The 25,815-nt window shown below is 44.3% G+C and overlaps 1 protein-coding gene across 6 annotated transcripts in view; it reads right to left on the bottom strand.

Annotated features, from left to right (window-relative positions):
* Positions 1–547: 547 nt before the first annotated feature.
* Positions 548–25,815, bottom strand: part of Ntm (neurotrimin) — a 978,968-nt gene continuing 953,700 nt past the window's right edge. For 2 of the 6 annotated variants that reach the window (XM_075966465.1, XM_075966466.1), the window contains 4 exons: positions 19,582–19,716; positions 17,537–17,657; positions 14,402–14,553; positions 548–1,151 (listed from right to left, as the gene is read on the bottom strand). In XM_075966465.1, coding sequence (XP_075822580.1) covers positions 1,051–1,151; positions 14,402–14,553; positions 17,537–17,657; positions 19,582–19,716 — 509 coding nt within the window. In that variant the 3' untranslated portion in view covers positions 548–1,050. Of the gene's footprint in view, positions 1,152–5,844; positions 5,878–11,177; positions 11,214–14,401; positions 14,554–17,536; positions 17,658–19,581; positions 19,717–25,815 lie in introns of all 6 variants that reach the window. The other 4 variants (XM_075966461.1, XM_075966462.1, XM_075966464.1 and 1 more) reach the window with 4 other exon arrangements.

Below are 25,815 nucleotides of genomic sequence, written 5' to 3'. Positions count from 1 at the left end.
TCATCAAAAGAAGCATAGCCAACAAACCAAGATAGAGTGCAGATCAACCTTCCATTTCTAAGCAGTGTGTAGATAGCATAGTACTGTCTGCATGGAATGCCAGAGTGAGGAGTCTGTAGCGCTGGTGGAGGTGTTTGTTAAATCACATGTGTTTCTGGTGGATTTGCCAAAGCCTCACCAGGTGGTTAGAACCTGGTGTGTGGCCCACCAGTTGTAAACCTAGGTAAAAAAGTACACTATTTGCTTTGCTTACTAAACACGCTTCTCTTCACCCCTCTCCTGTATGTTTTTAGTTTTGTCTCTTGCTTATGCACTAAGTTCTAGACTCATATCAGAAAATATAATTAATAAAATTAATAATGAATCAGAATCCCTTATTATCCATGATGTCCATGTGGTAAAATGAAAAAACAAAAGCTTAACGATATATTTATTTTGTGACTGTCGTGCTTGTGGGATCATGGTGCTGTCAGGCTGTCTTGTTTCCTTTTCTTTCTTTCTTTTTTTCTTGTTTTGTTGCTGTTGTCTTTTGTTTTTTTTTCTTCTTCTGATTTCACACTTCATGACACATGCCACCATGGCGCAGCCCACCAAAGGGCCCTCCGCGGCACATCTAGGCCCCTGCTTCTCACTCTGTGCTTGTCTCTACGGACCGATGGAATTTGGGATGGCCGACTCCAGAATGTTCCATGGTGGGGCACTTTAGTGGGCAGAGTGGCTGAGCCCTTGCCCACCCTGGCAACAAGAGAGGTCACACAGTGCAGCTTGTGGGTGGGTCCAAGCCAGGTGTGCCTTCTTCCCATTTGGGAAAAGAAAGAAAACTCAGTGGTACCTAAATATCTGCAAGGCAATTTTCAAATTTCCTTTTTTAAAACTTTTTTTTTGTTTGCTTTCCCACGGTATTCTTTGTTCCCCTCCCTTGAATTTCTGTCCCATTAGCCGTGATTCTCTGAATTTCGTTTGATGCTGACTCATTGTCGTGTCTCGGTGCTGTCGTTGCATTGAGATGGAGTGGCAGCAGCTCTCCCCGGCAGGGAAGGGACACTCACATCAAAATTTGAGGAGCAGGTGTAAGAGGAGAAGAGGGAGGAGCCAAATGCAGCCTTCCCTCCTCGACGAAGCATTGCTCACTTCACTGACAGCACCGGGGCCTGTGGAGAGAACATATATGCCATGAGCTACTTGCTGCAAGATGGGAAATGTCCTCACCAGTCCCTTGGTCAGGTGTCACTTCTACCGAGCTTCCCTCTAGGATGAACATCTGGTGTTCTAACAATAGAAACGCTCCCAGACTCTCAAATCTGACACCTAGTGTGCAAAGCAGTAGGTAGCCTTCCCTGGCAAACAGAGAAGGCTCTGTCGAATCATCATTTGCCTATGGCATAACATGCTTCACTAACATCAAATCCTTGATCTCCTGGCTACTCACCCCATAACCCATCCTCTCCTGCGATCCGACTGCCTCAAACATTTACAGAACCTTCAGGCTATACAGCTTGTTCAGGAAAGGACCTATTGGGTCCGACAGTCTGTCTGCTGGCTGCTGTTCCCCTACAACAATGTGAATCTCTCAGTCTCGGGGTGGTACTGGGAAACCCCCTGAAGGCCTTGGCCACTCTCTAGCCCGTGTGAGCTGGTTTGGGCCTGTCAGACATTTGAGTGAAAGTCTGGTGTTACCTCAACCAGGTGGGAAAGAGGCCAAGGACTCCAGGAACAAGACCATGTGCTGTGTGGACCAGGATGCAACTGGGGATGACAGTGGCATGTAGCACCCGCTTCAGGGGATGGCTACTGGGAGGGAAGTTTCCCTATAAGGCACTAATTCACCTGGTTTACCAAGAGACACTCTGCCAAACATGAGAGGCAAGAGAACTAACTCCAAAGTGGTAAAACTCCTCAGTGGCTTCCCTGTTGTTACAGGCAAACTTCTGGGCTACTTTGGCTCTTGGGTCCAAGTACTGCTGTGAAAAAGGAAGTGATGATTCTGAAATAGTACATATGGTCAGAAAGCAGATGCCTTAGACACTTAATGAACAGAGACATGGCCTCTTCTAGGACCTGCTCTGATCTGCTCTGGAACCCTGAAAGGCTATTTAGAACTAGTGACAATACTCAGTCCCTGTCCTCACCCGAACACTGCCAGCACCTGATCTCCTGATGCGGGAGCTCAGCACTGTGGTTACTTCTTCTGATGAAATCAGACCAGATTCAACCAGACTTCCCGATTGCACGTGGTATCAGTCTGTCAAATCCCAGAATTTCTGACCTAACTACTGCCCACATGATTATATTTCTTGGTCCTTTGAGGTCAGCAGCTGTTAATATCACATCAGCAGGGTCACAGCAGTCACACACTGGGAGCTTTTTGGCCATTTTAAATTGTCATGCTGAAAAGTCCAGGGAACCCTGTTCTGCTCTGTGTCTGATGGGAGGTGATCCAGGCGACACAAACTGGAAAGCATTCTTGCGGATACAGGTGATGAAGTATAATCATAAAAAACGGATGACTTACCTTTCAATTGCTTGTCACCTAGGACTAGCCACCAAGTGCTCCCACAGTCTAGAATCTAGTTGCTAGTTTTCCATCCAAAGTGGCACAAAACACTCCCTCTCTATAGCCACTCCCTGTCTTCATGTGTTTCCTTATTCTCACGGGAGATATGTCACTCCTTGACTTCCCAAGGAAAGAGGTTACATTCCTGTACTTTGAGGGTGTCTTTCCTCTCTGGACTGCTCTGTTCTTTCCACTTCGGCCCTTGTGAGACCTTATTTACATGCCATAAAAGCCAGGTTCCCTTCCCCTCCCCTGGTAAAGTGAGTGGTCCATTCCATATTTCTACATGTGCCTTGCTCAGTATAATTTAAAAAATGTCCTGAGTACTTAGTCGATTAGGAATCTATCAGGGTACAGACTATAGCACATGGCTCTCTCTGTCTCTGTCTGTCTGTCTGTCTGTCTGTCTGTCTCTCCTATCTCTTTTGTTCTCTGAATACTCAGGTATTCAGCTTTATCACCCATTCCTTAATCAACCTCAGTATTTCTCATCCTCTCTGCCCAATTACCTGCCATCTGCCATGACCAGGAAGCTAGCTGGGGACAAAAGAGATTGAGAAAAAAGCCAGTTCACTGAGAACACTTGGATGTTCTTTTTCTCCTACATTCCCTCCTTTCGTGCTTAACTGAAGGGCAGAAGCCACAAGCTATTCAGAATACAACAGAAGCCCATGTAAGAAAAGTCCATGTAAGGCTGAACACCTTCTGTCCAGCCTGGAGCCTCTGTATCGTGGCCTGGTAGCTCTGCCGGGGGCTCTCTCGGAGGCTCTTGTTCAGTTACATTGGTACCCCCCCCCAACTCCAGAGCTCCACTGTGTTCTGTTCTACATTGGGAAACTGTACAGGATATAGTACCAGGACAGCTCTTAAGCCAGCAAGCTGTAGAGAACAGAACAGTGCCTGAGAACATATCACTTTGCTTGGAGGAAGGGTTGGTTGTCTGGTAAAAGTCACAGGGACTTCCCGCTGTTCTTATTCAGGCCTGAGTTACCTTGCCCAGACAGCTGACTGCCTCTACCCTATGCACACACTTTCTCCTTTCCACCCTGTCTGTGTCTTCAGACCTAGTATGAAAGAGCAGGAGACAGACAGCCCAAGGGAAGAGGCCTTTCCATGCCTGCTGGAGGAGACACCTGCTGTGACTCACCTCCCAAGTCACAGAGTTCACCATCTACCACTGCCACCAGCTGCTGGGACCTCTCGCATTTATCCCCTACATTTATTTTAGAGTGACGTTCCCACACCTCCAAATTGCTCCAGCTGAGTGCTTCAGCCTTAACATAAACATCTGGTTCCTTGGTAGAATGTACGCCATCACAGCCCCCTTAGGCTGTCTTCCTGTCACGTTTTCTTAAATATTCTTAGTCCAGTGCATGGGGGCACATGTTCACACATAGATAGCGAAACACACAGAGAAACACACACACACACACACACACACACACACACACACACTGGTTGACACTCCCCCTACATATTCTTTTTCTTTCACAAGCTCACAATCTCTATCCCTTTGTCTGAAACATTCTTCATTTACTCCACTCCTTTCCATTATTCCACCTTCTGCTCTGGGCTCCGCTGGCTTCCTCCAGGCAGTATTCTTTGATTCTGTCAGTAACTTATCCATCCTACTATTAATTACACCCCCAGAATCCTAATATTCTAAATTCTCCTTATTTGTCGGACATGTAATTCCTTCTAAGTGTCACCACCGAGTAAAACTGCTTCTTCCCCTCCTCCTCCCTTCATGTTTGTTGGTTTGAGGCAGGATCTCCCTACCTATCTCTGGCTGAATTGGAAATCTTAATCCTTCTGACTCAGGATTCCACGTTCTGGAGTCATAGCTACACGCCATCACATCTGGTGTGCTACGACTTCCTAAAGGCAGGGTGTGTGTCTCATTGACCAAAGCAGGTATTCGGTGTTTGCTGACTAAAGGAGACAACTTTGACTTACGCTGACATGTCTACGCTTGCCTCGTGCTTCTGTTTTCCTTTTTGATAAAATTATACCTGTTTTTAAAAAATCAGACCATAGAAGAAACAAGCACACACACACACACACACACAAAGAAAAACCCCCACTATCTCTTGTGTGTCTTCTGCTTTGTTTCAATTTCTGTTACAGAGCGCCGACCTCCATTTGTCTAACTCTGTCCAACAAAGTCATCAAAGGTCCCAGGACTGAGCAACTCCACCAAGAAGCCAAGTCTCATGGACCAGCAATTCAAGAGTGCTGGGGATCTATTACCATATCTAAGGTCTGGCCTGAGGATTGCTATTTCTTTTGGAATTTGTTGAAACTTTACTTTAGAGAGTTCAAGAGCCTTCTCTGGTCCCTTGACTTCAGTTTTCAAATGTAATTTGCTTCCCACCAGCTCAGGTCATGTATCTTCAGGGAAGGGCAAGGTTGATAGCTAACCCATCTGTGTACTGCTGAAGGCTGGCCTGCCCCACCCTGAGAAAATACTGAGCAAACACCAGAGGAGAGAATGCCATGGGGTGAAGCTCTTTGGTCCAGGCAGGCATAGGTCACAGCCTGCTAAGAGCAAGGCGCATTCCCAGTGGATGCTAGGGAAGTGACAGCTCATGCCATCTGTCTGGCGACACGGTCACTCAGATGAGGCATCTGTTCTGCATCCAGCCACGCCTCCACTGCACATTGGATGCCTTTATTGCCACTATCTCACTAAAGAGCAGCGGAGGCCTAAAGAGACTAATTACTGGGACAGTTAGGGTCTCGCGGAACAGCGATGAGTGTCAATTATCCATCGGAAACATCTGGCTGCCATGAAAGCCTCAAATAAGACACATTTTTATTCCTGTCCCAGTGACTCACCCAAGAACCTCCCCTTTCCTCCCAAGTTTCCCTCCCTCTCCCCATGTTCCTTCTAGCTCTGAGTTAGAGAAGGAGAGAAAAGGATAAGCAAAGACAGCATGCAAGGCAATGGCCCGAGAAGACAGATGCATTAGAGAGAGCTTCATGGGGGACAAAAGGCAAGCCCAGTGCCAGGGTCCCAGAATCCAGCTCTTTCGAATACGGGCAGGTGCTCATTAGTGCCACCACAAAGGCCAGTTAAACTCGTGCAAGTGCAGCAACTCACGCAGGATGTGACATCAGAGGAGATAGAGTTAATCTAGGCTGATGGCAAATCGCTCAAGAGTCAGAAGGAGTTTCCTCTAGAATGCTGAAGGGTGAGCTAAAAGAAGGAGGCGTCCAGGAGGAGGTGAAGAAAACTACATACCCCATTCCCACTAAGGCATCAGCGCCTGAGAAGTAAATATACAAACCTTTCCAAGGGGTCAGGGCTGTAGTTTTCACTTCTAAAAAAAAAATTAAAAATAAGCCACTGTTAAGGCAGAAAGCATCTTCAGGTGCTTACTTTGCCCTCAGATGGTCTGGGAAATATGTCAGACTTACTGGCCTAAGAGATTTCCCCAGGCCCTCATACCTGCCTCGGGTTATACTGACCGCTGTCCATCACTCACAGCCAGGCCTTCAGCCTTTTTTGTTTGCTTGTTTTGTTTTTAGCTGGAAGTGAACTGGAGGCAAGGAAGAGTATGGATGGCAATTACTGTGGACTGAAGCAAAGCCCGAATACACACTTGATCTTAGGAGACACCTACTCCTTTGGAGTCTGAGCTGCTGAGTCAAAACTTCTTCAGAGAGATGTCTGTACTATCATCAGACTATCCCCAATTCACTGGATTCTGTGGTCTTAAGAATAAAGTTGGCTGATACAGTAGGATTTAAACTATAGCAATTTATGTGTGGGTACCCTTGCTAATCAGAAGACGAGGAAGCCTGACTTGCTTTTACTTATGTCTTGTCCTTTAGAAACTCTGACGAACCAGCTCTTAGACGGGGGGGGGGGGGGGGGGCTGCCCTTTAATATCTGACTTCAAGCTGGCCTAATGAAACACCCTCTCTCTGGGGCCACCAGAGACAGTGGCATCTGTACTTGCACTGCAACTGTGGGACTTCCTATACATCCACGAAGAGAGAGACTTCTCTGTTGACTGGATTGTGCAAGAGCCCCATTTTCCTGACTGTATGCTCTCAGAAGAATATGCAGGGCTTTCGCAGCTTCTCTGTGGACAGCCAAGAGCTTTGATGACTTGGTTTGTGTAATGTACCTCTCTAATCAAGGGCCTGTGCAGTTGCTCATCTGGATCCAGGGAGCAGATGGACAATCATCGAAGCCTTGGGCACTGAAGTGTTACTGTGGGAGCCTGTTCTTTGTCCAGAGGTCCTCACATTTGGAGAGAGAACAGTCTTCAATACAGTGCATCCTAATCGAAACCTCGGTGTTTGTAGCATGATGAATGCATATTGCGCTGCAGGCTCTTGAGCTGTTCTTTAATGGCTCCAGGCCTAGGAAACCTCCTGATTTAAGTGTCTATTACCAACCTTAAGAAGCCCTTCTAAACACATAAAAATGTGAGAGATGACCCAATGTTTAGTATTTGAAAAAATGCCCTAGGTAAAGTTAAGATGGGAAAGGGAAATCAGATGTGGTAGCTCCATATGACTGATGCATAGCCCTTTGGAGTACTTGATGGGTTCTTGGAATGGTCCAGAAGCTGAGGAGGGGCTGCTTTATGAGTCTCTGTGCCAAGAAGGAAGGGATTGGAAGGAAAGAAAGCCTGGGGAGATATTGGGGGATAAAATAAAACCATGCAGACTTTGCCTCCAGACCACAAGCAGTGAAAACGTAAGGTGTCCTGTAAGTTGTTACTCACAGAGTATTGTGATTACTTGCTCAAATAGGGCTACAGGAGGACATAAGTAGTTCCTATGTAGATCTGAGACTATAAGAAAGGCACACATTCCTGATTTAGAAACCACACAGAAAATCAAAAAACTACTTATACATATTTTCCCAATCAGCTCCCCCAGATCTGGATTCCTGGTGCAAACATTTGAGAAAAAAATCCAATTCTTTAGCATCCCCAGGGTAAAGGGCAATTTGACACTTGTTCTGACCTTATCTAGAACTCATTCTTTTGGGACTTTTCTAGGTCCCAGTGTTTCAACCAACTTGCTTAGTGTGCAGGGGGAAATGCAGGCCTGCTGTTCCTTCTGTGAACTATAGTCTACTTTTATTCTAGCATAAAGAAGAGCTACTGGAGGTTTGACACCATCCTCTCTGCATGGTGACTTTGTGTCATTGTGTGAACTTTGTGAGAATCTCTGAAGCGAGTGGTAGCCCCAAGCTGTAGACTTTGAGTAACATTTCAACTATCAAGAAAAGAAACAAACAAGCCAGTCATGATTACATGATTGAGCCCAGCGCTTGGTACGCAGAGGCAGGCAGATCTCTGTGAGTTTGAGGCCAGCCTGGTCTATATAGTGAGTTCCAGGTTAGCCAGCAAAAAAAAAGAAGAAGAAAGAAAGAAAGAAATAAAGAAAGAAAAAGAAAGAAAGAAAGAAAGAGAAAAAAGAAAGAAAGAGTGGAGAGGGAGAAATGGGAAAGAGAGAAATGGCTCAGTAGTTGAATGTCCTGGTTATTCTTGCAGAGGACACAGATTCATTTCTCAGTATTACATGGCAATTCATAACCATCTATATCTCTAATTCTGGGTGATTGAACACCTTATATCACAAGGCATGCATGTGGTACATAGACACGCAAGCAGGCAACACACATAAAATAAAAATAAAAATTAAGAAAGCTTATCTTGACAATCCAAATAATTTTTTCATTAAGATCTTGATTCAAATTTAGCAAATCCTTTTGCTAATGATATATTAACATAAAGCCAGACAGGACCATAGTGGTCTGGTAAAAATTAAGAAAAAGGAAAACTGGAGGGAAGAAGCAAGAAAGAACAATAGAAGGGAAGAAGGAAGGGAAAGAAAGAGGGATGAAGAAAAAATATATAAAGAATATCCTAGGTCAGGTAATACTGCATATGTCTTTTCATTCCAGAAATGATCATTATGTCAGCAAAGCAGATACTCATAGCTGAATCTACGTGCTCAGGTAAGCTCAGGGCTAGCCTTTAAATCTCGCAGGAAGAAATTTGCTTCTGCGTGAATGTGGTCATTCAACCCACTCTTCTAAAAAAAAAAAAGGATAACAGATTTTTTTCATATACATGCCCGAGAAATGCTGACTGCGTGATGCTTTGCTAGATTGGCCTAGCTGAATACGTTGAATTCTCTGCAGGAAGACCTGATCATCTCCTTCTGGTACCCAGGAGAAGCTCTCTGCTTTTGTTGCCCATCCTTTAATACTGGGGGGCTCGAGCGTATTAATAAGGCAGCATCTCTGAGCCCAGCGATCCCATCAGATCTGAGCAGATTGAAGACAGAGGGCCACCAGATGAGAGGAGAGCAGCTGCGGGGCCGCTGAGCTTGCAGCATGGGCCCGTGTTCTTACCCGCGCAGAAGCTCGGTGAGGGATGATGGCCCAGTCCAAAGTTCTTATTTATCACTTTGAGAGTCCTGCACCACCAAATATTAATACTGGAAGGTGACATGCAATCTGTTGTGTTTGCAAAAGGGAGGCAGAGAAATATGTCAAGGGTGGCAAAAATGCTGAGAGGAACAAAATTCTCTTATCACTTCTCGTCCATTTAGATACTAGGCAGCAAAGCAGCCTCAAGTTTCTATAAAGGCCAAGGGTTTTCTGTTGTAGAAACTCATACATTCCTCTAAGTCTTTCTGTATGTAAGAAGAGCATCCCTTGGAGGTGTTCCTGGAGGAAACAGCTCTCTTGTCTGTTCTATTGGAGATTAGTCATGGTAAGAGGAAAATGAATGCAGATAAGTGACTGAAAGTGTTCAAGTGCACGGTCTGCTTCTTCTAAAATATGACGAGTTTCACAGTTTAGTCCAGCGGTTATGCTAAAATGACACACGAATCTCTCAGAACATTCCAGGCTTCTATAGTCTAAACTTTCTGCCCTAACTTTTATCCAACAAGGGGACTTCTGAGATGATGGGCTGAGAAAAATTCATAGTGGGAGGGAACTTTCTCCCAGGTTTCATTGCACGTGACTTTGCTTTGGGGAGATGCTTCTCCAAAAATTAAATGTAAATTCAATTAAGACTTGCTTGTTAGAGAACACTCCCTGAATGTGAAATGCTTCAATTTTCTCTGACAATGTAGTTCTAGTGGACAGAATTACCTTAATAACTCCTGAAAGCATCATAGGGGCATCTGTCCTATCTACTGCTGACGTTAGTGTTTCTCTAATGCTTTTTATTTTCAATCTGAATGGTGCCTCATTTGGGAGTTCAAAGGCAGGAGTGGCGTCACAAGCTTAGTCTGAATCCATCCATGAACTCCCCCCTTTTTTCCCCCTGTTCTTTGTTTTGCTTTCCTGTTCTGACTCATCAGCAAGAGTGGATGATGTAGCCCCACCTCTCTTTTATGATAAAAGCATTTTCCTTCACTTGTCACATAGCTCCCCTGCAATTTGTTTTCTTTCTTTCCCTCTGCCTCCCAGATCTAATGCTGTCTTTGGTAAGTGTTCACACAGTTAGAATGTAAATGGATGGACAGAATGGGTGCAGGGGAGGGGTGGGATGAGGGAGGTTAGAAGACTGTGTTTGGAGTTGGGAGTAAGGCGTTCATATTGAGCTAACAAAGGGGCCAAAATAGTCATGAAAGGCTAGAACTATTGCTCAGTGGTAAAGCATTGCCTAGTCTGTGAAAGGCCATGAACTTAAATATCTAGCTTACTATCCAGACAAACAAAACAACTACTGTCCTCTGAGGAGGACAGTGACATGTGGTGACAACTTTGCCATATATCACTCCCTCTAGGTGAGTGGATCTGGAGGAAATGGAAAGAGACACCAAGTATCCATAGATGGCAAGAGATAAACAAATCATAAATAGGCTAGAGGTGAGAGTAGAAGGGGAGATCATTGCCTGATGAGAAGACATGATAAAGAAAAGAAATACGGAGTGTGCCCTGTATGGAGGAAGTCGCTGTCTTTTAGCCTGTATCTCAAGACTCAAACTGTGATGCTGTGCTTTGGAGCCTTTTAAATGGAACACTGGAACAAACTCCAAAGGGCAGATTACTCCAGAGAAGATGGAAAGAAGTCCAAATGAGGTTACATGACTCGTCTAGGAACTGAGGCCTCCTAAAAGTCAGCTGTGGCCTACAGGTTTTTTTGTGCCTCATCCTGAATCCTTGGAAAACCTATGGACCAGGTGATGGTGACATGAGTATTGTCTGAGCTTGTTGCCAAGCAACATCAACAGAACTCTGCATGGGCAAACTCAGATACCTTTGTACCGTGCTACCACTGTGGTCAGCAGGTGTATTGTCTTCTCATTGGTTCAAATTCAGTTGCTTCAACCTTTGACTTCATGCTGGTCTCTAGGTTCGGCATTTTGATGATGCTTTATTTGCCTTACTAATCTCAGCTCTCCAAGATGGTGTGTGCAAGGGACGAGCAGAAGAAAAGGCTCCCGTGACATTTTGCCAGCTCCCAGGAGCCTCCTTTAATAACCATCGACTGCCACATTCTAAGCAACGTTACTGCTATGAATACCAGGAAATGAACATCAGGAATAGAGCAAGGGTGAAGGCAAGGGAGAGGGTGAGGACTTTAGGATTGAGGAGAAGGGAAGGAAAACAGAAGGCAAGGGGGATACTGACCTTGCAATAAAGTTGAGCTTGTAGGCTCACTTAGTTCTAAATCGGGTGGGGGACATACAGGAGAGAAAAATGAAAACAGACACATAAATTATATACAGTCGCTATATATTTTTCATATATAGTTTGTATACCGCCTTTCACAAGCATTTCTAAAGGAAAGGATAAATAAAGGAAGACACAAACCAAAGGTCATAGGACAAGGTGCAGCAAGACAAACACTGAAATGCTTTCTGTGTCTTAACAGGGATGGGATGGTGGGAAGCAAGGCAGAGGACCGCCCTATGTACCTGTCAGTGCAGATGGATTTAGTCTTTGTGTCTGCTGAGCTTGGGAACAAGCAAACTGCAGACAAAGGACCAAAGTTCTTTGCCAGGTAAAATTTTTCCTACCACATCTTCATCCCATTGTCTTACAGTTAAAGACAAAATCCAGCAGTTTCTGGTCTCATGGTACCATGATCCGAATTCAATTAGGGCTCCCTGGAGCCACTGTGATTCAGGAAGCTTTATTGGTTGTTAATGGCATGGTCCGACCTTCTCCTATAGGACTTACATTTCCCAAGATATAATCTTATTAGGAGTTCCTTACGCCAGATCCCTCGCTTTTTAGGACGACACAGAAAGGATACCCTTTTTTGAATTATGTGCAAGTCAATGACAAAATGACAACTATTTAACTTGCTTTCTGCAATGGCACTGGAGAAAAATTTAATAATTATGGATGCTCGATATTCAAAAAAGTCAGTGCCATCTGTGTCCAATCTGCCCTCATCTGCTTGGGGACTTCTAGTGAAAATGACACAGGACATTCCCTGATCAATTTGTATTTGTCAAGGAACCTCACTAATAGTGACCTCAACTATGAACTTGGGAACCACAGTAGTGTCTGGGCTAGACCTGGTTGGGGATGAGGGGTGGAAAACACTCATCTTAAATGTGATTGGGATTTCACCAGCTCTATGGAAGTATGGTGCCCATGCGGTTCTTCAGTGATAGGTTCCTCAGGAATAGTCTCACAAATGAAACTAACAAATGAAATTGATTTCTAATTCACGAAATTTGAAGGCAGTTGCATGTTTGCCTCTCTCTCCTAGAGATTTTGTATCTCACAGCTCTGAGACCTCTTCCATTAAGGAGCATCTCCACCTGTACTCCATTCATCTGCGGTTAACCCAGGCCTCCTCCGTTTATTTGCAAAGGTGCTATTAGTTCATAATGGACGCGTAGCAAACCCTAGAATCTAGGAAGCTGACAATGACAAAAATATCACAAAGGAGGCAGAGGGTGAATGTTCTCCTATCAGTGGTGGCAAGGAAGGGAAAACAAAGCTGTAATTGCCATGCGTGTGTCTGCTGGAAAAACTGACAGCAAAGCCATTTCTCTCTCATTTTAGAATGGAGTTTTTAAGGAGTTTCAAGGAGGAAGAAGACCATTGGAAGGAATGGCCATGACTGTGGCCATAGGGCAGGGTGTGGGAAGGCGCTGAGGAAAACACTGTAGATAAACCTTCCTTTTTAAGACAAAGGAGAATAGGCCTGCTTCTTTTCAATCCTACCCTTTGTGCCTACATACAGGTACTTTCCATAAACCCCCAAAGGCCTGACAGATAAGAGGAGCATTTATGGCCGGGCAGTGGTGGCGCACGCCTTTAATCCCAGCACTTGGGAGGCAGAGGCAGGCGGATCTCTTGGAGTTCAAGGCCAGACTGGTTTACAAGAGCTAGTTCCGGGACAGGTACCAAAGCTACAGAGAAACCCTGTCTCGAAAAAAAAAAAAAAAAAAAAAGAGGAGCACGTATGACTGTCCCTGTACATAAGAAAATTCTTATGACTTTTCCCATGCACAAAGTTGGGAGGGGATTGTGGTCCTGATGCTGCCCACGCATAGGATAGGCACATGGATATTGCTGGACATGGAAGAATCTTATAGCGGTTGAGGTCCTAAGCATCACACTCATTCCAGTCACAGTGAGCCCCTTCTCAGCTGTGTGTTCTGGGATCAAACATGGCTTTCCTTTTCCAACCCCCTCAGCTAAGGCTGGGCTGCATTTCCTATACTGAGTAGGAGGCTGGGAAGGTGGGCTTGGGAAGCAGAAACGGTACCACAGAATTCATGCTGTCAGCACCAAGGGTGTGTGGCAGGGGCAGAATGAAGAGCAGAGCCCCTGAGGTTGTGAGATTGCCTGCGAATTCACAAACCATAGTGCCAGGTCACATCTTTCTTTTTCCCCTCCTATCACATTCCTGTATCTTGAACATGGGGAGTGGGAGAAACTGGGAAATTTGACAATCATTTACCTTGGTAGGGTATGCATAAATGTGCTCAAAAGCCAACAAGAAATTGAGCACATGACCCATAGGAAGTATCTGAACCCATGAAGGATTTGAAGCCATTGGGAGACTAAAGTCCTTCCTGATGGTTAATAGGCATGTGTGCTCACTCCTGTGTAGACATTGCTCACAGGATTTAGACATACAGTGATTTCCATGAAGCTTGATTACTGCTTCTGCCGCAAATACAAGGCCTAGGTACAAAAATGAGGGTAGAAAAAAATTGCTTTATAAACTTAGTCCCTCAATAAAGATTTAAGAAACCAGTGCATGAACAATGATATGAGATCATTCAAGATGATGGGGAGGATGGGCAAATGTCTTTACCAGTCATTGACACAAATAGAGAACTTGGAAAATCCCATTTTCTGTCTTCTTTATCTGCCCATCTCTGAAATGAATATTATTAAGGATTCCAAGGGCTGCGATTCGGCTCTTATGAATGTCATTCAGATTTTCTTATGTGCCAATGGCTGGGAAAGTTTCAGAAAAGGGAGCACGTTATTTAGCCCAGTGAGCAAAAGACTGAAGCTATAAAAGCTCCTCTCTGAGATCTTAACTATTTTGTCCAATTATAATCTGAGTCAGCTTTGGAGACATCACTGAAGGGGAAAAAGTCATTTTTGGCATCTGAAAGCTACCTTTGTCTCCTGCTTCAGGACTTCAGTCATTTTAGATAAATGTACATTCCATTTTCCTTTCCGACTTCTGATGAGGACATTCTTACATACTTGAGTTGTTATTTTTTTTCTCCCTCTCTTCTTTCTTGTTCTTTCATTTGTTCTACTTGGATCACTTCTAATTCTTTTCTTTTCCCCCATCTCTCTTTCCCTCCATCCATCAACCCTTCCCCACTTCACAATGCCTTGTTACCCATCTCCGGGCAGAGTCTCACCAAATAGCATGATGCTGGCATTGGTATGGCCCAACTTGTTGGAGGCCACACAGGTGTAGTTCCCGTAGTCGTGTTCGGAGACATTGAAAAAGATAAGCTTTGACAGGAAAGGTCTGTTTTCCACTTTGACTCCCTTCTTTCCTTCAACCAGCCTAGGCAAACAAGCAACAGAAAAAAGAAGAGGGGGTGAAGGGGAAAAAACAAACATGGTCAATTTCTTTCATAGGATGAACTTAGAGTCTAGAATTAATGATATCTTCATCTCCCCACTATGACAGCATCATGATAATGATTCATTCTTCTTAATGTAACTCTATGTTGTCACAGGACTTGGGAAGAACAAGCTACCCAGAGTATCTCTAGGGGTCAGTCTAGAACAATCTTCCCTGGACATGTGAACTTCTGGAGAAGGCAGCTGATATGCTGGCGGGACTCACTCGTCCTCACTGAAATGCTCTCTGTCTCCGAGGGATGACACAGAGCACCCTTCACTGGGGACAGTTGTCACTGTTCCATCTCCAACTTGTCATACAGAAGTGAACCCTGTAAGGGGTGATGCCCAAGGCTCTGCAAGCTGCCGTGAGGATGCTTCTGGTAGCTGGTATGGGTGTGGATCCCATTTCCTAGTTTGGCAGTGTTCTCCATAAGAGGAGAAATCCTTACATCAGAACCAAGGTGTGAATAGGATTTGGGTTCCATAGTGTGAAGAGACTTGCTCAAAGCCGGTTTGTGCTTTGATGGCTCAGAAATGTATTTAGCTAAACACAGTACAGGGTGACCAGCAGAGCTTAGAAGCATTTCACACTCCTGGGATGACACACATTCCCCTTCTTGGGCATTCAGAGAACCACCACCCTCTACTGCTACAGGCCTTAAATTTATTTTTTTTTCTTTTTCTTTCTTTTTTTTTTCTTTTCTTTTTTTTGTTAAGATTTATTTAGTGTGTATACAGTGTTTTGCCTGCAGACCAGAAGAGGGCACTAGATCTCATTATGAGACGGTTTAAGACATCATGTAGTTGCTGGGAACTGAACTCAGGATCTATGGAAGAGCAGCCAGGCTCTCAACCTCTGAGTCATTTCTCCAGTCTGGCCCTAGGTTCCTTAAGGAAGCTGGAGAACTTTCAATGGTTGCTGTCCCTGTTAGCTGGGCAGGGTTTTTTAAGTGTAGAGTTCCATCTTCTCTCCCTTTGACTGAAGCAGATCCAGGACAAGGAGGAGAAAGCAGCAGTAGAGTGAAGTCCCCAAAGACATCTAAAAAGATTGCCTGTCCCCACCTAAGACTCTTCTATTTGTTGCTGAATTCTGTTTATGTCAGTGACAGTGAAATGGGCTTCAGTTGTCATTTCCTGGGGACAAATGTCATGTTCCCTCTGAGACCTGAGGCCACCACTGACTTGTGGCCTCTGTGGCACAAAGAAGAAAAGCTGCGGCCAGAACCACGGGGTAGACACGTTCTCGGCATGCTGATTGTTAGGAGCACAGGGAAACCTGCTCAATGGGAGAACACTGGGAATGCATACATGAGCAAGTGAGATAATGACAGAAAAATCAATGGGAAGGAGCAAAGGGCCCCTATGAAAGGAGCTCAAGGAAGCCACAATGCTGCCTGAACCAGGTTTCTGAGTCAGCACTGGGGCATCGTCTCCCTTTCTCTTCAGAGTAAATGATAACATAGAAGGTGGCCGCTGCTGGGACTGGTGCTGCCCCAAATGACAGCTTTCCTGTTCTTTGCCTCAACACACATTTTCGTTGTGGTTTCTTCACACATTTTGGGAGCTCATTTTTCTGTTATATTTTGTTTCTATCTTTTTCCTATCAAGAATTTAAATAATAGAGTACAGTGGATAAATTTTCACTAAGACTTCGTGCTCAGAATCAGAGGCTAGTGTGTTTGTGTGTGTCTTTACGTGGTGGAAATCTAAGCCTCAGTGTCTCTTTATTGCAATAAGAAGGCTGGCAGGTAAGAAGGATTTCTGGTTTCTTAAATGAAGGAAAACAGCCAGCTCGATTTCTTACTTCAGTGGGTCTGTTCACCTCTTTCTGTCTCAGGTCTTCCATGTATAAAATGGTGGCCGCCTATACCACACCTTACTAAGGCTGCCAGCGTGTGTCCTAGAAATCCAAAGAGTGTCCCTCGGTAGATGTGGATTTTAAGCTGAAGTGACTAGATTCTCAAAACAATTTCGTTTATTGGAAGAGGAGCTAGAAGACACTTAAGACCTTGGAGACTGCATGAGGAAAGAAGAAAGAAACCTCTGCAGCAAGTCACACTCTGCTAGGATGTCCCCACTTCCCTTCTCAGACTCCTTGTGGTTTTCCATACTTAGCCTCTTCCACTCCTTGCTCGTCTACTCCCAGATCTCGCGGGACTTTGTCCCACCTCCGGCACTGCCGCCTCTACTTTTATGAAAATATTCTGAACACAGGCAGGGCTTAGACATTTAGTTGTTGTTCATCCACCCTCAAATCGCTCTGTGATAGTGGTAATTGTCACATTGTCTGGCTGTACTGAGCCGCTGACCCCTGCGCTGACATGCAATTTGATAACTCCTCGAAATGATCATCCTCACTGACTCACAACAAATGTCCCTGTGACGGCTGCGACAATGGGAAGGAAAGGGCCAGTCCTAACTCTTTTCTCCTACAGAGAAAGGACAACCTTCACACAAAGGGAGGGTGCAAGAGGGTCACGGACTCATACACAGTGGCACTGAGAACCTCAGGGAGGGACGTGGAGACTTGAGAGACAGGTAGGCAACTTGAGAACCCCTCCCAGAGGCAGGTTGAATTTCTCAGGTCTGAGAAAATGTTAAAAATAGCTTTCTTCAGGACATATTATTTTCATGGCCTATAAAAAAAACATCACAGGGTTCACAATGTTGTTGGTGGCTTTTATTTTCTGATTTTTGCCTGGCTAAATTATATTACCTCTCGGGCTCACTGGTTGGCAAGTGATAACACTGGAGACGACATTGAAAGCCTAGCTGAACTCTCCTTAATTTAGAAAAAGCTTGCTAGCACACCACACTCCCATTTGGTGTCAGGAGAGGATTTCCCGAGATTAGATGGTGTCTATCTGTAATCAGGAGCGGGCAAGGGATGCTGATGAGGAGAGGGGGACCGAGCACCGTACCTCTTGTCATCCTTGAACCACTGGAATTCTGCTGAAGGGACTGCAGACGCTTCACACTGCAGAGTCCCCTTCTGCCCCACAGGGACACCTGTGCCCTTGGCTTCTGATATGTATGGCGGATCTGCAGAGAGAAGACGGTCCATGTCATTTAACAGTACTTTTAAAAATGAAAACAAACAAACAAAAGCAACAAAGTGCCTCATTCATGGACCTTGTTTCCTATTCTCTGCCCTATTTCTGTTCATTTACATCATCAAACTGCTATACAGACTGCTCCAGAGAATGAACACGGGCTGGATGCCATTCTAAAGGAAGACATCATCTTTTGGCACGCGTTGCCTCTCTTCTCTGTGCTGAGGTGGAGCGGCGAGCTCCTGAGACACCGTGCCTGTTTAAGCCTTTTAGCATTCATAGGCTGACACCCACCCATCAGCCTTCCCCTCCATGGGGTGGCAGGCAGCGCCTTTAATCATCTTCATAGAATTTCCGCACACCAGGTCTCACTAACATGTAGGACTTCCAGCTATTCAATTCCCGCCGAAGACTCCCTGATAACTAATAATATTCATGGAGAATCGCCTGAAGGATGTGCAGACCGGTCCTTCCCGTGGGCATTCTGAAATGGATCCCGTGCTCAACTACATCTCCTTGCTGGGTCTGCATTCATTTGAAGTCTTCAGTCAGCCACCTGTGGCATCCCGACAGTCTGCACTGATGGGTATTATACAAGAGTAACTCTAAAATTACTCTTCTGTTTGATGTCAGGGTACGGAACATGATGTGTTGACTGTACCAGACAGTGGAGAGGATTTCCTCTGGGGTCACGGTACCAGGAAGAGGAAGGTTTCTCCTAAGAAAATTATTTACTATTGTCTTGTAGATGATGAGTGTCTTAGAGTAGATGATGCTTCCTTTGCGTTAGCCTTGCAAAGGCAGATTCGGAATGAGAACCCAGCAGCCTGACACTTTCTAGTTCATATTTCGTGGGTTGACTCCTCCTTTTACTAATTTCCACAATACATTTGTCCCTTTGCTCCCACCTTTGTTTTACATTTTAGGTTCATGGTTAACAATTGTAAATAATCTTAAGTTCCCTTAAAAGTAGTTTTAAGAAAAATAGTTTTCCTATTATTTAAATTAAATGGCAGGACTGCTTTGCCTTTGTGCCTTAAGCATTTCATGCCACCTAGGTTCAAGCCAGAGCACACATCAAAGCAATAGAGATGGAGTATTAATCTACATACAGCATCCTTGCCCTCCCCCACCCTGCCCATGTTGGAGGGGAGAAGCTTCTGTGACGCTGGTCTGGGTCTTGGATTACATTCTGTGACAAACAAAAGCCTTCTGCAAGTTATAGGGAGCCAAGTCAATGTACATAATACAGAGTCCAGAGGGAAAAGTGAAGGAATTGGTAGCGAATTCATGTGGATCAATGTCGGGGAGAATTCAGAAGGTTGGTAAAGGGAGAATGAAGTTTTCGCAGCACTGGCCTTCAAATGGTTTGAATTTTGTGCCTATTTGTTAAAAATAAAAATTTGAGATATACCCTCTGAAAAACCTGTATTTTTTCAGGTGTTTCAACCACGTATGTAATTAGTGGTCTATATCCATCACCATTGTGATCACAAAAGATTAAGATACGCAGGGGTAGTATTTGTCCCAGCTCAGGCATCTCTGCCCCTCTGGAAGTTTCTGACTAGGAAGTCTCTCGCTGCATCACGTGAATAAATTACAGAAAAAGTTTGGATTTTGAAATACATGTATATGAAGCAGGTATCCAATATCGTTTATTGATTTGCTAGTCATGTATGAAACTTTGATGTTATATGCTATATGATGTCAGTTGCTTTAAAAAAGAATGGGGCACTGGGCCTGTGGAACAAAAAGAAAAGAAACATGACTTTGGCCTCTTAGCTTTTGAGAGTAGAGGCCAGAGAGTGATGCTGGGTATTTTCTGCCTCTCTGAAGGCTGCCTTATTGCTGCAGGCTTGATAAAAGACCAGTCTCATGCACTCATAGGGTGGGGGGCTGGCAGGGCCACTTACAGTTCACGGTGACCTTCACTCTCCGTACCACGGGCGCAGCCACGTCGTTGGAGGCGCTGCACTCATAGTCCCCTGACTGCTCCCGAGTGATGCCCTGAATTTCCAGGTACTCATCTTCACTCACGAAGCCGACAGCTGCAGGAGAAAGAGTGGGGTAGAGAAAACTGGGTTCAGAAGACCAAAGATACTCATTAGAAGACAAAGCAAAGGGGTTGGAGATTTAGCTCAGTGACAGAGCACTTGCCTATGAAGCCCAAGGGTCTGGGTGAATGTGAGGGGTGAGGGTGGAGGGATGGAGAGGGAGCGGGGGGGCGGGGTCGGGGGGGAGAAAGTTTGAACTGGTTACCTCTGGAGAACTGTCCCTTTGTCAGCGCAGATTCTTAGAAACTCCACAGTCAATTTTCCCTATTTCTGTCCCACCCCCCCATTCACACCCTCTATTTCTTGGCTCCCCAGTGTTCTAGCTGCAGTGTTTGTGCTCCCACTGAACTCATGTATGGAGAGAATTAACTGGTTCTCCATAAGTGATTAATAATTTTGACATTTACACTGCTGGGATCTTACCACGTGGTTCAGCTCTGGGAATGGAGCAGGCACCTTAACTCTTTCTAACCTCCAGGCACCATTTAAAGTGAGCCTTGGATGCTGAGCTTTGTAATACAATCCTGGGTATGAGTCATTTGAGGATACTGCATAATGGTTACATACACAGGCATGTGCGTGCACACACATACACTCCATGAGACACATCAGAAATGAAACACATAAATGAAACACCTTTGTTTTTATATTAGACAAGCAGACAGCAGATAGCAGTTTTTCAGACACTGATCTCCTGGAACTCTTAGGCAGAAAACTCAAAGAACAAACCAACATGAAGACCACGCATGTGATGTCAAACCACAAGAAGAGCAGAAAGTGAGGAGTGAGAATCCATGACTACAACTCTTTCCCTCTAACTTAAGCATTCAGAAATTTGATTTCACATCCCCAGTGAAACATGGTCAATAATAATGAGCCCATACTCATGCCATATTCCACACATGATATACAGTCATGAGCATTCAGTTATGCAAAGACTAAGCCTCCGCCCTGCCCCCCTCTTTCAGACATGGTTTCCTATGTTCAAGGTGCCTAGACCTTGCACACATGATCTTCTTGTCACCTCCCCAATGCTAGGATGACAAGCATGTGCCACCACACCTAGGTAAACCCAAGACACTTAGGGAATCTGTTTCCAAGTTTGTCTCAAAGCTGCTCTGTGCCTTAGTTTCATATAAACAAAGTTTTGCATAAAGAAGGAAGGTGCTGTTTACCTTCTGGGATTATCCTTCCTTAACTGTTTAGTGAGGAAAATGAAAATGGTAATATCCTAAAGTAAGATGATGTAAAAAAGTGAACAGCAGGGGGCATTGTGGTTAATTCTAGGACAAGGAACTGAATTGGGATTATCCCTAGAAATGGAGACTCACCTTTCCAGGTGTGACTCACAAAGCAGGCCTGATAGCTCATGGTTACTGAGAGCAACCAACAGAAAGAACACAGCACATAGGAAGGCACTTGGAAGCTCCCATGTACTGCTCACTTGGTAATGTCGTTAATCCTGAAACCTTTAGGGAAGCACAGAGGGAGGTGGGATGAAGCTGCATTCATGTGCACAGCCCCTGAAAACAGAAACTTTTGGATGCAGGTCCTAAAATCCCTCCATGATGTCGCATGTTTCTGCTAACCCAGAACGTGAAACCAAGGGCTAAGAAATGAACATAATACAAAGAAGGATGTGCAGGGCCTGTAAGCTGTAGCCGTACATGACAGTGCTGTCTTCATTCTTGTCATGGCAACGGTAACAACAGCCATAGCAGCAACAATAATAGAAAAATAAGCACACCCCATCTTTTTGCAAAAAAAAAAAAAAGCCATTCCTGTCTACTCTACTGCAATTTGTAACCTTGCCTGGGGGCAGGCTTTGAGATCCCTTTTGCTCAAGCTTCCCTCTGTGTGACTGCCAGTCAACTTCCTGTTGACATAGGATCCTGCAATATGTAGGACTCTCAGCTCCAATCCATGTCTGCCTGAATGCCACCATGCTCACCACTATGATGATAATGGACTGAACCTCTGAAGCTGTAAGCAAGCCACCCTAGTTAAATGTTTTCTTTATGAGAATTGCCATGACCATGCTGCTTCTTCATGACAATAAAACCCTAAGAGACCATGTTTGTTCAACCATCCAGCAACACCCTACTGACCCAGAAGACTCATGTACATATATTTAGGCTTATGAAATCTGTACTGCATGGGTACCAACATTTTCTTCCTTCTATTCCTTTTGAAGGAGAAAAGAAGTGCTAACATCTCTTTTTTTAAAAAAGTGAAAAACATTTAATTCACAAGAAGAAGCAAGGGTATGCAGATTAAGCAGGAAACAGGGCTCACAACCCAGCACAGAAGACCATCAATCTGAACCCCTTAAAAACTCATTGTTTCAATAAGAAACGTCTTTGTCAGTATTATTGTTTTAGGTTAACTCACTCTTGAGAACCTTGATTTGAGGAAGGGTAGAGGATGTGAGAAGGGATTCTAGTGAAGAAATTGTGATTCCTCTTATGCGGCTGTTGTTTATTTACCACCAACTGCAGGCCAACGTTTGTCAGATCTTGTCATGCTAGAATGCTATAATTACCGTGCAAAGCATCTCAGAGACCAGTGTCACACTTAATATTCCCATTAATTTTAAATGGTAGTCCTTGGTACATATGTGTGGCAATTGGTGTCATATTTTAATTAGGCTTGCCCTACACCATCTGAAATTAATAATAGCTCGAATTACCAGTGTAATTTATAAATTAACAGTGCCTTAGCATTAGGAAATAAATTAGCTTTGGACAGCTGTTCCTGGATTGAGCTCCAGTGTCACTGCCATGATTGGTGGGACCTCGAGATTTTAGGACCAGGTAGTATACCACCAAGACAGAGGAACAAGAAGATGGTGGGTTCTATGGGGGCACTTGCTTTCTCTAATTTAAGTCCTTGTTTTTTGATCTGGATCTATGATCCAGATAAACATGTCGCGATGACACTGAGATTTGTAGAAGTCGAACTGTGATTAACTTACTCTGTAGAAGTCCGAAAGGAAGAACATTTGGGAGGATTACAGTCATATGCTGAAATGCAAGCTGGTAAATGGGCACTGACATAAAAAACTCATCAAGTATTCTGCAAGAACGTGGGGGTATGAATGACCATGAAAATTCATCTCTTCTTGCCAGGTGGTGTATAAGGAAGGAAGCAGATGGTTTAGGATTTGGGGGAGGCATATTCTTTTTACTGATCCAAATATTTAGTATATGTAAGTCATGCAAAAGCCAATGAGACTTTATTTTACCACTATACATCCTCAGACAAAGTGAGAAACCATAAAGATCCCACATACTTTCGCTGCCTCCCGGTATATACATTTTCTGACGATGGTAAACAAGGCCAGTGAAAAGCTCACTGGTGTAGGGGAGCTTTATAAATGCTACTGTTCACCGTTTCCACCTTTCTCGTAGTAGGAAGATTTCTTTACTAGGGGTCTCAATGGAAAAAAATGGGGAGAAAGATGAAAACACACACACACACACACACACACACACACACAGTAAGCTAAGCTCGTTAGCACCAGAACCTATGTCCCTATTGGTGCCACTTACGACAAACAAATGAACAGAGCACACTAAACCAAAATATGAAGTTTTAGCATTTTTTTTTTAAATCAAGGTTTCTTATCACAGCCGTTTACACTCTGGCTGTGAACTGATTGGTGATTTATCGCTAGCATGAGCATAAAGAACATAGAAAGGATATAGGAGGGGGAAAAACAGAAACAATTTAACTGAGCACACTTTCTAAATTGCTGCAGGCTTTTTAAGACGGAAAGTGGCAAACCACTTGGTAAAAGCCAGTGCGAAGAGTCTCTTCATGATCAATAGCTACTCATCTATAAGTTGGCTTTCTCTTCTAGAGAAAATGCATCTTTGGTTGAAAATGACATTCATCATCCTAAAATATTTCCCTCTCCATGGCTCAACTCTTCAGACACCACAAGTGGATCCCTGTTTTCTTTCACATCGCACATACGCCTGAGCCTTAATACAGAAGCTTCTCCTCCGTCGAGGGTGCCCATCACACACCAGGGGTTGCCTTGCGTTGGGGGCAGAGAAGAAGGTAACAGACCACCTTTGTAAAGAGCAGAAGTTTAGATTCACACAAAACCGGTTCTCTGCCATCTGGATTCATGATGTGATGAGTCCACTAACTTCTCTGTACTCCCGGTTCTTCTTCTGAACAATTCTGAATAATGGTATGCTCTTCCAGTGCTGCTGGGAGAGGCAGTTGCTATGGGGACAGGGGGAGGCCTGGGATAAGCGCTCAGAGATACCAGTCACTCTAATCATTACTATCATCCATCCCCTAATGCTATCATGACTCTTAAACTTTTATTTTAATCTATTTTAATAGTCTGTAGAGGAGAGTATGTGCATATGCAATGGCTGGTGCCCACAGAGTCCACAAGAGTGTGACAGATTCACTGGAGCTGGGGTTGCAGGTGGTCAGGTAGTGGTGAACCAACAAACGTGCTGGGAACTGTAATTTGGTCCTTTGTGAGATTAACACATGCTCTAAACTGCTGAAGCCATCTCTCGAGACCTCCAGAGCAAAATAACACTTTTATTAAAGATGTGCGTGTGTGTGCATGCATGCATGCGTACGTGTGAACATGTGTGTGTGTGTGTGTGTATGTGTGTGTGTGTGTGTGTGTGAGAGAGAGAGAGAGAGAGAGAGAGAGAGAGAGAGAGAGAGAGGGAGAGAGAGAGAGAGAGAGAGAGAGAGAGAGAGATCTGAGTGGGAGATTGTATTCATGTGTGTTGTGTACAAGTGTGTTGCGGTCAGAAGTTGATGCAGACATCCTCCTCAATCACTCTCCCCCTTATGTATTGTGGATAAAACCTGAGTTTGCAGATCCCAGCTGCTCTAGCTTGCCATCTGGCTTCAGGGAGCCCTTTCCTCTGCCTACCACACTTGTCAAGATTTTATGTGGGTGTTCGAGATCCAAACTCCATTCCTAATGATCATGTAACAAGAGCATCACCCACTGAACCGCCATGTAAGCCCCTCCTCCTATGACTCGTAATCAAGCTCTGCCGCTTTTCATCTTAGACACACGTGACGATCCTATCTTCGTAGACTGTTCTTACCACCCATCAACCTAAGTAATCACACCACACCTCTATTTCAAATTCTAATTTGTCCATGAAAAATTAAGTAATTTCAGATGAACTATCTTTCATGCCCAAAACGGTATCCTTAAGACCAAATTACCAGTCAGCTGTTACTATACTTAGAGTCTCATTCTTTTTACCCCTACTTTCCATCCTTCTTTTTGTTGTTTTCAGGGAGGTTTTGACTTTGTATTGTAGACTGGCCTCAAACTGTGGCAATCCTCCTAACTTAATCCCTCGAGTGCTGGGATCACAAGCATGAGTCACCACACATTGCTTGGACCTGAATAATCTAGAAAGTGTTTAAGCTGAAATGCAGTGTTATGGTAGCAGAATTAAGGTATATGGGGAGAAGATGGTACAGCAACAGGTATGAAGTTTCCCTAAGCTAGGCCATTGTCAAGAATCACCGAGAGACCCTTAAGCAAGGCAATCAGAGGATGACCCTTCCCGCAGTTGGTAAAGAAAGCCTAAACTAACCAAGGCCTTGATTGATGTATCAAGTGGTCCATAACTGTGAGATAGTAGCATGCTTGTTTGTTAGACCTAAATTTTTGTATCTTGTACAGTATCCCTGGACATTAGCTTATGCCCTTTGTTTTCTGTTGTTGATGCCTCTGAATGTTTTCCTTCCCCATGGCAAATAGAATTCAAAGTCTTTGAAGTAATAAAATAATGACCCTAAAAGGCTTAAGGGAACATTGGTGGTTTTATAGCCTCATAGTTTTGTGCAGAGACAAAGACATCCTGCAGGAGAATTCTCTAGAGAGACTGGTGAAAGTATAGCTTTGTGGGTTCTACCAATATGTGTGGAAACCGAATCTCCTGAGTGGAAAACTTTTCCTAGTCTTACCTGGGAATTATTTTGTACAGCCATTGACCATGTAGCTCTAATGTTGTTTTCCAACGTCAGTGGGACACATGCTGACCTATTTTTTTTCAGTGTAGTTGAACTTCTTAAACAATAGGGACC

The sequence above is a fragment of the Microtus pennsylvanicus genome, chromosome 3, assembly GCF_037038515.1.
Source record: "Microtus pennsylvanicus isolate mMicPen1 chromosome 3, mMicPen1.hap1, whole genome shotgun sequence".
NCBI lineage: Eukaryota > Metazoa > Chordata > Mammalia > Rodentia > Cricetidae > Microtus > Microtus pennsylvanicus.
The sequence above is the reverse complement of the archived record's forward strand: the minus strand, read 5'-3'. Positions and strand labels throughout refer to the sequence as shown.